The sequence below is a fragment of the Peromyscus maniculatus genome, chromosome 3, assembly GCF_049852395.1.
Source record: "Peromyscus maniculatus bairdii isolate BWxNUB_F1_BW_parent chromosome 3, HU_Pman_BW_mat_3.1, whole genome shotgun sequence".
Lineage (NCBI taxonomy): Eukaryota > Metazoa > Chordata > Mammalia > Rodentia > Cricetidae > Peromyscus > Peromyscus maniculatus.
In genome coordinates, this window is record NC_134854.1 from 20,424,927 (window position 1) to 20,439,280 (window position 14,354).

The 14,354-nt window shown below is 42.9% G+C and overlaps 1 protein-coding gene across 6 annotated transcripts in view; it reads right to left on the reverse strand.

The window, feature by feature from the left end:
* Nucleotides 1-14,354, reverse strand: part of Dync1i1 (dynein cytoplasmic 1 intermediate chain 1) — a 309,676-nt gene that overhangs the window by 212,395 nt on the left and 82,927 nt on the right. For all 6 annotated transcript variants that reach the window (XM_006986876.4, XM_006986878.4, XM_006986877.4 and 3 more), the window contains one exon: nucleotides 12,748-12,863. In XM_006986876.4, the coding sequence (XP_006986938.1) occupies nucleotides 12,748-12,863 (116 nt within the window). The remainder of the gene's footprint in view (nucleotides 1-12,747; nucleotides 12,864-14,354) is intronic.

Sequence of the window (14,354 nt, forward strand, 5' to 3'; positions counted from 1 at the left end):
GGACTGTGAAGACATGCCTGCACTGTGGAGAAAGGGAAGAGACTGTGAAGACATGCCTGCTCTGTGGAGAAAGGGAAGCTGCTGTGAAGGCATGCCTGCACTGTGGAGAAAGGGAAGCTGCTGTGAAGACATGCCTGCACTGTGGAGAAAGGGAAGGGACTGTGAAGGCATGCCTGCTCTGTGGAGAAAGGGAAGAGACTGTGAAGACATGCCTGCTCTGTGGAGAAACTGAAGAGACTGTGAAGGCATGCCTGCTCTGTGGAGAAAGGGAAGCTGCTGTGAAGGCATGCCTGCTCTGTGGAGAAAGGGAAGAGACTGTGAAGACATGCCTGCTCTGTGGAGAAAGGGAAGAAACTGTGAAGGCATGCCTGCTCTGTGGAGAAAGGGAAGGGACTGTGAAGGCATGCCTGCTCTGTGGAGAAAGGGAAGGGACTGTGAAGGCATGCCTGCTCTGTGGAGAAAGGGAAGGGACTGTGAAGGCATGCCTGCTCTGTGGAGAAAGCGAAGAGACTGTGAAGGCATGCTGCTCTGTGGAGAAAGGGAAGGGACTGTGAAGGCATGCCTGCTCTCTGGTTTCTTTCTCCCAGAAGCTAGATCTTGGGGCAGCTCATATGCAATGGGTTGACACTTTTCTTCATGTTACTCTAACCCATCTGGAGATTATGCAAATACCAAAGGCTCAACTTCCCCCTCTTGGGAACATTAATAAATCAGTTACATCAAGTGAGGAATATTGGCCAGTAATTTCTGCCTACCAGGCTTCCTACAATTCTATCTGTATTTAATGAAGAGTTCAAAATCCAGCTACTCTTAGGTAAACTCTTCCTTCTGGAAAGCAAGGGGAGAGTGCGTATTTCTCCCTTATGGTATTATCACAAGGCCCGTTTCTTTAGTTTCTGATTTAAACTTTTGACTGCTTAAAAGAGGGTCACGCAAACCACTGGCCTACTTTCCAAGTCCGTGACTCTTGTTTTATGCCACAAGAGCTAAGTATGCTTTTCTTCCTACTTTTTAAGTTGTTACCATTTCTTCTAGTTAAAGAAACGCTTAAAATTGCATTTTGTTTACTTAGCATGCGTATAAGTGTGTGTGTGTGTGTGTGTGTGTGTGTGTGTGTGTGAGAGAGAGAGAGAGAGAGAGAGAGAGAGAGAGAGAGAGAGAGAGAGAGAGAGAGAGAGAGAGAGGAAGAGCCACTGCATGTGTGTGATGTGGGTAGACGAAGTCCTCTCCTCCTACCATGTGGGTCCTGGGGATGGAACAATGGTCATCAGGCCTGGTGGCAGGAATTTTTACCCATTTAGCTGTCTTGCTGCCCTTTTGGATAAATATTTTTAAGGTATATTTTTGTTTATTGTGTTCGTGTGTCCTGCTTTATTTTTGTCTTCCCTTATGCCCAAATAACTTCTCTTCTTTAGCATCCTCAGGCTATAAGATGCCTTTTCATTGAAGAGTTTTAATGTTAGTCGGTACAGTATAGATGGCAGAAGGTCAGAAAGGCAAAACAATGGCCAGTGGGAGTTTCTAAAACAAAATCATCAACAATTCACCCATTGGCTCCTTCCAATAGAGTATAAATAATACAAACTCTACCACTGCGAAACACTAGTTCAAAACAGTGTCTGCTAACAGACATGCTTGTTTCTCACCTTGTGTCCACGAGGGCAGCCTTAGGATGGGATCAAGTCCCAGGATCTTTCTCAACCCAGAAACAGTCAGTATTCCACGTGACTCTGAAGATGTATTCTCTTCAGGTATTCCTCCTGCCATCATTTTAGAAGGTTCTTGGCACTACGTTACCTGCACATGTTGTATTTTCTGTCCTCTTAGGGGTTTTAGTCACTTTCTTCCAATTCCTTTAGCAACACATTGTTTTCCTACTAAACTATCATTTTTCCTACACTGTAGTTTACTCCTTTGATGTGTCTTCAGAGATCACTGCATTTTCTCCTCTGTTCAGAATCCACTTGCTTATATTGACACACACACTTGCTCGTGTGCATTTCCTCCGAGAGGGGCCCTGGGGGTCACTATCCATACCCCATTTCATCGCTTTCCAGTGTACTATGGCAACATGTACTTGATACTTGGTGTTTTTTACGTGCTTGTGAATATTTTGTTCCACCATTATTCTTTATATTAAGTGAACATTCTCTAATGTAGCATGTTAATTTTTAAATGACTTTTCAATATTATTTTGAGCCATTATCACAGTGGTTGCTGGAAAGCTTACCATGTACATTATAACTTCAAATTCCTATTAACACAATTCTAATGAAATAGAGGAATGTCATTCCCATATATGTCTATTCCCTTTGTTCCTCTTTAATGCTATTATTATATACACAGTATATAACAAATGTTACAAACTCAGGGACGCATTTATAATTGTTACTTTCAAGGATTTTACATATTTTCAAGAAGTTGGGAGAAGAAAGGAGAGCAATTATGTTCTTACAGCTTTTGTTATTTAACATTCATCGTTCCCACTTCTGGTCTCTTCATTTGTTCCTGCGGCTCTAGATTGCCTCTTGGAGTCATTTCCTCAGGCACACACAGCTTTGCTGCCTCCCACCCACCCCCTTCTTGCTGCTTTTAGAAAGTAGATTGTATTTCTATATATTATCGGTCCAACAGCACAAATAGAGATACTGTGTTTATACAGCTGCTTTTTAAATCAGTTAGAACTTCAGAAAAAAATATTTCTACAGTCTCCATGCCTTCTTTCTTTTTCCTCTGTGCATTTAACTTACTGTCTGGGCCACTTGATCTCAACCAGGAGAATGTCCTCTAGTGTTTTTATTTTACTTATTTAGTTTTGGTGCTGCTGGGGATAAAACCAGTATGTTAATCAAATACCACTGAGCCCTGTCCTCAACACCTGTCCATTAATATTTTCTGTAAAATGGATCTGCAGCAGAGAATAACCTTAGTGACTGTTTGTGAACGTCCTCATTTCACCTTCACTTTTGAAATAGCTTCGTTGCATACTTTTTGATTGGCAGGTATTTTCCATGCTGGTCTTCCTGTCATCATTGTTTCTCACAAGGGGTCAGAGGTCAATCCCCTCAGGAGTTCCTTTTTAGGTGAAGATTCATTTTCAGGCCACTTCCAGGGCCAGCTCCTTGGTTTTTGCTTTCACCGTTCATATTGTGATTTGCCTCTAGAACTCTGTTTATCCCCTTTGAGACCTGTTGACTCTCCTGGTTTATAACATGACTCATCAAATCTGAAATGCTTCCACCTATGAGTATGAGTTTTTGATTGTCATGCTGTGTGTTAGAGTGTGTTCATGTCCATTGGATACCAATGTCCATGTATATGAAGGTGTGTGTGTGTGTGTGTGTGTGTGTGTGAAGGCCAGAAAACCACCCCTGAGGTTATTCACCAGACACTAGCCTTCTTCCTTCCTTCTTTCCTTCTTTCCTTCCTTCCTTCCTTCCTTCCTTCCTTCCTTCCTTCCTTCCTTCCTTCCTTCCTCCCTCCCTCCCTCCCTCCCTCCCTCCCTCCCTCCCTCCCTCCCTCTTCTTTATATTCACTGGCCTGGAACTTGCCATGTAGATTTAGCTGGTTGACCAGTAAGCTCTAGTGACCTATCTGTCCTCAGATCTGGGATTTCAAGCTTATGCCCTCTCTGTCAGCTTTGTATGTGCATTCTGCATACTTTACCACCCCTCCAGCCCTCCATCTGCCATAGTCTTAAGATGAACCCAAGGTAAGGCCTCCATGCCTCCTGTCAGGGCAAGGCTATGGAAGAAAGCTTCCACCTCAGAGATACACTTGTCTGGAGCCTAGCCTCTTCCACAGTAGCAAAGCGAGAATGAGAAATGTCAACATCCCACCTCTCTCAGGAGCACACATAACCCTGCAGTGCTGGGGAGGGGCATGGATTCTTTGCTTTATCCCTGTGAACGAGAGTTTCCCTACAGCTGAACTGGAAGTGGGGAACAAACGAATGTCTGTGACTCAGACCACAGACTCTTACCGTTCTTATCAAATTCTGGTAAGTTTTTTTTGAAGCTTTTTTTTTTTTCATTTGCTGAATGTTATTTCTACCATTTCCAGAGATTTTCAATAAGAGTGTGGGATGGCGAGAGCATGATATGTTGTCATGATAAGAAGTGGGGCCAGTACAGGCTTCTTGAGTAGCACATGAACGGCTATTCTTAGGGAACAAAAGCATCTGTAAACATCTATAATATCGACTACTCCTATTTTCTCTGTCCCTCTCTGTGTATAAACATCCTCCTCTTCATTTTGGTGTGGAGTGGGGTTATGTTTGAAAGGTATGTGTATGTTTTTCCATTTGTCTGAATGTAATGATCCTCATTTTGAGCTTTTCAGGGCATTCAAATGGCAGTAAAGAGACTAGAATTTTAAATAGAAGAATGAAAAGAGAACACTAAAGTAAAAGTCAACCCTCTTTTAAAAAACAAATCTTGAAACCCCATAGTAGGTGACACCTAGGCCAGGGGCTGTGGAGAAGACAGGGCATCAAATCAGGGTCTGGAAACAGTGAAAGCTGAGAGGGGACCCAAGTCATCAAGAGACAGATGGCAAACGCTCCCTAGAACAATTGACAAGCCATGCCTAAAAAAGGAAACCACCTTTTCACTAGCTCCAGGTTGTGTCACAGGGTACCAGTGTCAGCCAAGGACCAGCTGAGGTGGACCCTTGCCTGCCTCTACCTCCATTCAGGTTATAGGGTCATGTAAAGCCCATGTCTTCCTCTACACTAGGCTGTGAAACTGGGGAGAAAAGTGGAAAGGAGTGGTGCCTTAGGAGAGTCTGGACCTTGCTATCCAAGATGAATGGAATGTACTAACAAATGCTGCTTAAAAGTTAAGAATGGAGTATGGTTGTTTATTTAATGTATTTTCCTTGACAACCAGTAGGATTATAGACAGCTGCAGACAAAATAAAGAAGCTGAGTTCTCCCTGCAGTCTTGATTTATAAGGTGAGTAAATTCTACAGCAACACTCTAGTCCCATAATGTATATGAGACTACTGCACACATAATAAATATTATTTTGCTTGTCACCTCTCTTTTCCTTTTCTTGCACCACAGAGATCATTTTTTTCAATATATATATATTTAGCTACCCAGAACCCAAATGCCCTGTTTCAGAGAGGATCTTTCCAGTAGATCAAAGCGGAGTCACAGCCTGCCCACTGTGGAAGCTGGATGTGGGGAGGCCAATGTGTGGGGTCCTTCCCTGCATTGCCTCTCACTGCTGACATGGGACTCGTAACTCAGGCCTACCTGAGTATGGGCTTCCAGGTGGCCTTACATGAAGTCTCAAGTAGGCACTGGAGAAGAACGGGGTGGGGGAGTTAGAAGCTTGCAAGGCAGCGGTGACTACAGAGTTTAAATTCTGAGTGCAAAGGTAAAGAGCCAGAGGAAGGAAGGTCATGGCTTCTAACCAGGAAGGTTCAGTGGGTGACCTGGCTCTTTCAGCTGCTGCCAGTCTGTCCAAATTGTCCTGACAAAACCTCATGGGCTAGATGGTGGAAGCAACAGAAATTTATTTATTCATGGTCCTTGAATCTGGGAAGACCAAGTTGAAGTTGCTGGTCAACGTAGACCCTGGTTAGGGCTTTTTCCAGGCTTGCAGACAGCTGCGTTCTCACTGCGCCCTCAAATGGTCTTCCCTGGTGTGTTGTGCATGGAAAGGTAGACATACACTGTGTCCTTTTTTTTTATAAGGCCACTCATCTTACCAGATTAGAACCGGGGCCCCACCTTTATAACTTCTTTAAATACTATATATCCCCCCCCAAAGGCCCTGGTCATTTAGAGCTTCAGTACTGGAATTTAAGGACATGTCACTTATTCAGTTCATGGCAGCTGCTGCCAAGTGTCCCATCTATTTCCAACCAAATTCTCTAACATTTATATCAGTTCTGTAAAGCATCTCATATCTTCAGCTGAAGATTATTTTCTGTTCAGCTGAAGCAGGCTTCATTTCTATTCTGGCAACCACAAACCCAGACACGACTTTGAAAGCTGGTATCTGAATAAAGCCATCGGGGAACTGGTGTGGGTGATGGGGCCTTGCTGGCTTCAAAGATGAAGACTCAGGAGTCCATGAGTGGGACTCTGTCAGTAGTAACAAACAGTTAAATAATTGTTCCTCTGTGCAGGTCGTTAAGGAAGCAGCCCCTGAAAAGAAGGATTTGAAGGATCAAGCTGTCACTGCTGTAGAGTAGTGTAGGTAGGATGAAGAACTTGAGGGCACTGGGTGGAGGTGGCTACTTCTGATGGAACTGGGTGGCTTGAGGAGTGGGTCACAAGCTCAGCCCTCTGTTTTAGCTCAAGGCATAGGTCCAGGAACTTCCTCTGGTTTTTATAAATGTCTGTAAAATGTTTTCCCCAAACACAAAGTTTAAATTCTGTGGGTTCCTGGGTAAAATTTGCTAAGTTGTCAGTTCACCAGGTGATTTATAAGAAAGTCACAAAAGTAATCGGGATGTAACAGCAAATGGACCAGAGATGGGAATGTATAAGCTGGGGTGTACTCCACCTACCCAGTACACTGAGCACTGCTTCACAGTAAAAGGTTTGTGCTTTCCTTATCTTTTCCACTCTACATCAGCTGGCTCTACCACCAGACTTGAACCGTCTTGTCCTGAACATGGGGCTCCCTGCCTGAAGACCTGGAAGCGTGATACTGTCAATACTCAGTTAAGGTGTATACCAAGAGAAAATGGGGGAAAGAGTTGAAAATACAGTTATTTACTTTAGGAAGATTTGCCAAGCCTTAACATTTGTTAACAACAGGACTGGGGCCTCTACAGCCTATCTACACTTAAAGAACATTAATACTGGTAACAAGTGTCAAAATGGAAATATAAGGAATAAAAAATAAAACATACATCAGCATATGTATTATATAGAGTTTAATAGCCCATTCTATATGGATCAGAGCTAAAAGTAAAATTCATATATGTCATCTTACTAGCCACTTTTAATTCACACCCAGATGCCACCATGACTCATCAACAAACACTTGACTGTTCTTCTAAGTAATAAGTTCAGAGACAGAGCCCAGGAGTCTTGGTAGCCAGGCACAAAGCTTGAGTCTGGGTCATCTACCACAGTTTCATTTCTCCTCCTGAGTAACTGTGAGCTGTTTCAGGACTGGCTTCCACTTGGGAACTGTGTGGAAGAACCACTTGATTTAAAATGTCAGATTCCAGAAGAACTATTTCCCTTTGCATTCTCTGGGAAATGACCTTGTTGGGCACTCTTTTAAAATCAGAGAGTGCATTTAGGAGGTGAAGGTCTGAGAAGAGCTCTAACTAAGCTGTGGGTGGGCTAGCCATCCATCTTAACTATTTTCACTCATGGACTCAGAGAAGGAAGGAGAAGAACCACAGAGGCTAATATAACTAACTCTAGTGCTGGTGCTCCGTTTGACAAGGTGAAATAGATGCGTACTCAAATGAAATAGAATACCCCGATGAAAAAGGCAACTTAGAAGTTTTCCACAGAAGCCTCTCTAATATCAAGATGAGGTTTATTTGGGGCCTCTTTGAGTTAACCTGCTGTGGACAATCATCCTTTTGTCCAACCATCTAACCCTGCTGATCTCACAAAAAGGAAGGAAATTCATAACACATCATCCCAGAGCATCCCTGCATCAAAGTGATCTCACTATGGTCCTTCACCCCAGTGATAGTGGAGGGAAGCTCATATGGGTGTTCCAGGTCTCAGCATCTAAACTTATGAAGTAATGGTTCTGGAGAGACCTGGGCTGTCCAATACAAGAGCCATTAACTCTGCTAAAACTCAGCCTTGGAGTATTAGCTGGGCAACTGAGGCACTGTACTTTAGCTCACTAAATTAATTTAGGTTCCAATTTAAAAGTGGCCACTAGGTTTGGTTGGAAAACAGTGGCACATGGATCTACTTTTTTTGATCATAAAGTTAATGAAATCCAGCAATAAGTGCTTCTAAGAAAATGAGTCTGAATTGGGACATGCTGCAAATGTAAGCTAGAAACCCCTGTTGGAAGACTCAGTTTATGTACAAAGAAAGAAAGTGAAGACTTAGTTTATGTACAAAGAAAGAGAGTGATGTCTCATTGATAATTTCTCACTGATTACATTTTGAGATTTGATTATCTTGAAATTATGAAGTTAACCGAAATATATTATTAAAATTACCAGTGGCGCCGTATGATTTCACTGGACAGTATCAGACCAGACTATTTGACTTCTCCAACAGCAACCATTTGTTGTTTGTGTCTTCTGTAGGGAATGCATCCCGGAGAGGATGGGAAATCAAGGTAGAGATTCTTTCCCTACCAAGAAAATACTTTGCAGGCATAGAAAAGTGAAACTACTGCCTTCCTCAGCGGCCTCCCCGCAGACCCACCCACTCCCAAGTTCCTCTAAAGACATCTCTGCAGAGTCAAGCCCGCAGGCTGCTTTGCTCTATCCTGGGCCAACTCAGGCTGCCCCCAGTTTTTCCATCACACTGGGGACCAGATCATGTCTACACGCACCCAAGGAAAGAAACAGCACCTGGCTGAAAGAAGAACATTAAGCTCCTTTGAAAAGACAAATCTTTCTTCAATGGCGTTTCCTTCCAAACCTCACAAAACCAGTGCAGTTTCACGTGGATGGCCTGCATCACCCCAGAAAACACAAGGATTTCCATTTCCTGTTTCTTCAGCCTCTAGTAACTTGTGCTTCTCGCTTGTTTGCACGTCTAGTGAGTGTGCTTTGAACCAGGCATGGTGTGAAGTGCAAAGTGGGTAAAGAACACAGACTCTGCCCATAGGGAAACCATGGCCTGGGGGAGACACGTGAGGAATCCATGCAGTACAAGGAGGAACCATACTTTGACCATGGTATGAGGATGGGATTACCAAGGAAGTGACCCTGGGGCACACTCTGGAGGAAGGCACATGGAAGGGATGGCATTCCAAATGGGGAAATACAGCATGGGACAAGCACAGAAGCACAAGCCTTCAAGGGTGCTTGTGAAAGTCTAGCAGTCGCTGTTTGTCTTGGATGTAAGACATCAGAGATAGGCAGTGAAGGCAGGAAGCAGCCAAGAGAAAGTCCAAGTTCCCATTTATCAGACGCCATGGAAGTACAGAGAAACTTCAAAAACGAACAACAGGAGGCAGAAACATCTCCCCTTGTCCTGTTTGGCTGACACCGTCCCAGCACACTGAGATGTTCTCAGTGCTCCAGGGGCCATGCAGAACCTGGGGATTCCAGAGCAATCTGGACATGTCAGTCTCACTCGGCTTCATGGTGCCGTCGCTCACCAGCCATTTACTCATTGTAGTAAACACACACAGGATTGGATTATTACAACGGACAGTTAGGGAAATATCATGCAAAGCAGAGGCAACTTGGCAGAGAAATATGTATATTCTTTCCTTACTTGGAAATAAAAAGCATATGTTTAAAATGTTTGAGGGTAGAGATAGTCTGCTCCTGATCAGAGTTCTCCATTCTCAACCTTCTTTCCCTGTGACTAATGACCTAGGCAGAGGAGGAAGGTCTAAGCTACTTGAGAGGATTGTATTGATGGAGATTTGGGTCCTAAATAAACCAAATTTTAAAACATTCTGGGGTATTTCTCACAACAGATCGTTATGTGACAAGTTAATTCACTGAGGGGGACTGCTTATTATAGTATGTGGTAGAGGAAAGATGCCCAGACACCAGCAAGTCCAAACTACTTCCCCAATGTTTCTTCAGGTCCAATGTGTCTGTATAGGAGGGTGGATACACTAGAACTCCAGTCGAGGCAGAGTATCAGTGCTCTGAAATTGTTAGTTTGAGCTTCATTAATTTCCTGTCTTCAAACAATGAGTTAAAAAGAATCAACCAGTCTCTATACATTATGGTTAATAAAAGAGCTCGTGTGGGATTCATACACTGGACAGCTGCAAATGTCATCCATCCAAGAGCCTCACTGTGCTGTAAAATTCAGTAGTCTGTCCCTACAAGGCTGCTTTTGTCACAACAACATTGTACTTGCTCAAACTCTACCTCGGGTACCAACCCAAGTATCCCATTTGGAAGGACCTAGTTACAGACTGCTCACTGCTGACTCTTGTGCTCCACCTTCCTGTCACCTCACCCAGCAGGTGAAAGATGGACCCTGGACATCCTGAACAGCCAGGCAGCCAAAGGCCGAGGGTCAAACCTCTGTGGTGAGGTGACAATAATAAAGGCTTTCTTGTCTACACTCATTGGGTGTTGCTTTAATATCATGAGCTCCTGTAGGCTCCGGTAGCTGGCTTTGGGTTCAAGTCTGTATTGTGGAATTTGAACCATCACCACAAGAAAGCTCTATGGGTCTTGTTAAGAAAACAGAAAGAACTTCTGCCAATTGCTAAGAAATAAATTCCTCCCTTCCTGCTGCTTGGACCACAGCATAATGAGGGCTCCCAACCTCTCTCCACAGTAATAAAATGAACTCTGTGGGCTTTTCCTTTTGATGTATTCCAGTTTAAAAGTTTAGAGTTGATGCCTTTTCATCCTTAATTTATCTACCCTTGTAAATATTTCTGTACCATTTCCAATATGTAAGTATACACATTCTTAAAAATCACTCCTTCTCCTATTTCAGCTGTATCGCTTTATGTTATGGGTTAAATTTGGGGCTAAATAAACATACCTCTGGCTATACTTTTGCAAATGCCTCTGGCAGCAAATTAACTAAAACAAATGTTTTGCCTGGCTAGTGAGGTTGCTTTTTAATGATCTTCCTGCTCTTGTCTGGAGGCCCAAGGACAGGAATCCTGAAGGGTTTTCTAGCATGGTATTTTCTGCCAAGTGAACACACAGGTCATAATGTGGCGGTTAGTTTGTTTCAAGTTTCACCACCAGAGGGTGCTACTTGTCTGCATCTAAATGTTGATATTTTATCACCGGGCTTGATGGGCCCCACTATCAAGGACTTGTCCTCACAGCAGTATTCCTGAGGAGAGCTCTCTCAAAGGTCTGTAGGCAGTCTGAACTTCAAGGAACAAAATTTCTTTTCATTTTTGACATTATGCATTGACAATCCAAAAGAAAAATCTCTGTAGCTTGCACAAACCAAGCTGTATTGGTTTATGTCTGCTACAGACCAAGTATGAAAGGCTAATATAGTTCATTATTTAGGATTTTGCTCAGTGTTTATTATATAGCAAGAATGAACCCCAAATTCTAGCATCCTCTTCCCCACACCAATGACACACGAAGTAAAAGGACCCTTTGCCTTGCTCTATCAGCAATGTTACTTTCTAACAATGCAACTTGACTTACTCCATTTTCTGTATACACATATCTCCGATTCTCATGTAATTTTATCTTGGTATAATGTGTGTATTTGTTTGTTTATCTCTCACAGTTTTGAGAACTGTACCAGGGCTGCGTGCATGCTAGGTAAGCAACCTGCCACTGAGCTGTATCTCTATCCCCCAGCACGGTATTGTACTTTGAGGAAACATGTCTGTATTCATTCCTTGTCCTGTTACTATGATAAAAATGCCTGACAACAAGCCGCTTAAGTAAGAGTTTATTTTGGTTTGCAGTTGGAGAATACAGTCTATCATGGCAGACGGGTCGTGGGCACAGTGTCTTGAGGGGCATGGCATAAGCAAACAAAGGGATGTGAATGCTGCTGCTCAGGTCCCTTTCTCCTTTCGATTCAGACCAAGACCTCAACTCACATAAGAGCGTCACCTGCATATACAGTGGGTCTTCTTACCTCAACTAAGCAAATCTAGAAAATCCCTCAGACATGCCCAGAGGCTCATTTCAGTCAAGATTCCAATCCCAGGAAGTTAAAAGTCATAATTAATCACCACATTGACTTTTAATGATTTGCATACAAATTTTCCACTTCACATTTTCTGGTATGCATAAAAGAGGTATACAGTTCCATTCCCACTCATGGACATGGAATGTACATGGAGAATATTGTTAACTTATGTGTTGTCATGTGAAGTGCCCAGAAAATCAGGGCCCAGAAAAGGTTTTCTGTAAGGGGTTAGGGCCAAGATTTTAGGCTTTGTGAGACAGCTAAAGTCTCCTTCATGTCTATTCAACCAGACCATTAATAGCAGAAAAATTAGCCATAGGTGCAGATGATTGGTAGCATCTATGCCCTAGTAATATTCTATTTCTAGAAACAGGTGGTGGGCTTCAGTTTGCTGTCCCTACAAACAGTGAATTTTTAAAAGATTTTTTATTTGTACTCGTGTGTGTGTGTGTGTGTGTGTGTGTGTGTGTGTGTGTGTGTGTGTGTGTGTGTGTACTGGATGTGTGCATACACATTCAAAGGCCAAAAAAAGGCATTGGATCCCCTGGATCTGAATTTACAGATGGTTGTGAGCCACCAGACCTGGGTGCTTGTTCTGTGCAAGAGCAGGATGCACTCTTAACTTCTGAGCATTCTCCCCATCCCTGAATGGTGAATCTTAATGTACATAGTCTTCTTAACACTGTCTGTGAAAACATCTATTCACTACTTTGATGCTGTCCACCTGCTGCACAGAAGCACAGAAACTTGACATAAAGGTTATCCACGTGAAAGTTCATGGATCTCTTGGAGGAATAGCAAAGGATTCCCTCTGCAGAACCTCCAAAATCAGAGAAAAAGGGCATCTGTGGCTTTCTGGGTGTCACTCTGTTTACATCCTATGATGACCCCTGGGATATGAAGTCAACACAAAAGATGTTGACAACGTCTGCAGACATAGCACACAAGGAAAACAAAAGCCAACTTTTACCTTCAGACTGATGAGTTGCAAGAGGAGTCTGTGTCTCCTTGGAGTAGGATACTACTTCCCTGGGCAGGAAATCCACCTGGGTGACCTTGGATACGCCCAGCTTGTGCAGTCTTCTTCTGTAAGTAGCAAAGGGCAAACACTTAGGAAGGCAATATGATTATTTCAAAAGACCCGTCAGCTCCGAAATCACAAAAATAAACCCAGGTTCCCTCAGCTTCTCAGGATGGTGTCAGGCTCATGGCCCTAACTGGATGGGTGATGTCACATCAGTTTCTCACGAAGACCCTCCACTTTTCTATTTGTAAACTGAAGTCCTGCTCCAGCTCAGGTGAGGCTTCCACTCTGAGCATCTCTGATTATGCTTGGAAAGCAGGCTTATAGGGAGCTTTGTTTGCAATGTAGATTTTAGCTTCATGGGGTGGGAGAATTTTCAAGTTTGAATCAAAGGGAAGTGGATTCCATGGTGGAGCAACACACTGTTTATCAAAGCAGCAGCAGCAACAGCGAGAATCCTATTCCAAGGCAGAGTATGCCAGGTCTCATTTACCCAGAAGAAGAATGACCAATGTGTGAATGAACGTGTTTGCACGGCACACTAAGATAGCACAAATGAATGAAAAGAACAATGGGCTCAGACTAATAGAATCCCAGTTTAGTAATCCCAAACTAACTGTGACCATGCGAGTTATCATTTTTGAATATTTATACAATATTTCAAATGTTTCCAGATGTGTCTATACCCATTATGTCATCTGTCTTCATGACATTTCTGTGAAGTGTGGGATGTCATCTTCTCTACATTATATAAGAAAAAAAAATCAGCTCTAGTGTTCCAAATGCCTACAATTTACAACTGGTGGAACCAGGGTTAAAATAGTATTGACCCCAGGAATGCATATGCTATTATTGACCCCAGTCCTCATCCAATGCTTCTGCTAAGCCAAATTCCTAACTAAGGTTCTTAATGGTGAGTGTGAGTCACTCCAAATATCTGGTCCTCCCAAGTGTCCATAGAATAGCCATCCATGGAGACATCATTGCCCATGAGAAAGCAACCCTGAACTCACTATCTGTGTGTAGCTTGCACAGCCACTCAGCCCTCCATGTTTCAGCTTCCTCATCTTGGAGAAGAGAAAATGGTGCCTCCTGTTGTGAGACTTCCTGGTAGTGCATAGGTACCATGTACACTCGAGGCATAAACCACATATATTTTATGTATATGCACATACACAACTTTCAGATATATGCATCTTAGAATGGTTTCTTGAACTTTATTTTTAGGATACAGAGTTAGCAGTGGCATTGGACATATTCTAGAATACTTCTTCAAAATTTCCAGTTGGATACACATGTGAAGGAGGAAAAAGAAGAGAAAGGCATAATCATCCTTTAGTCAAAGCTCCACACTTCTCTCTAGCTAAGAACAATAAGAACACACCCATGTTTGTTATGGTGCTCTGTCACTACACGTAAAGGTCATGGCTTCATTTCTTTTTGTTTTTTAAATTACTAATAGTATTGAAAGTATGACAGAGAGTGTACCCCAAGGCCAGTAACTTCCGTGGACATTTCCCAAATATTCCATAGGAAACAAAATTTCTTTAAGT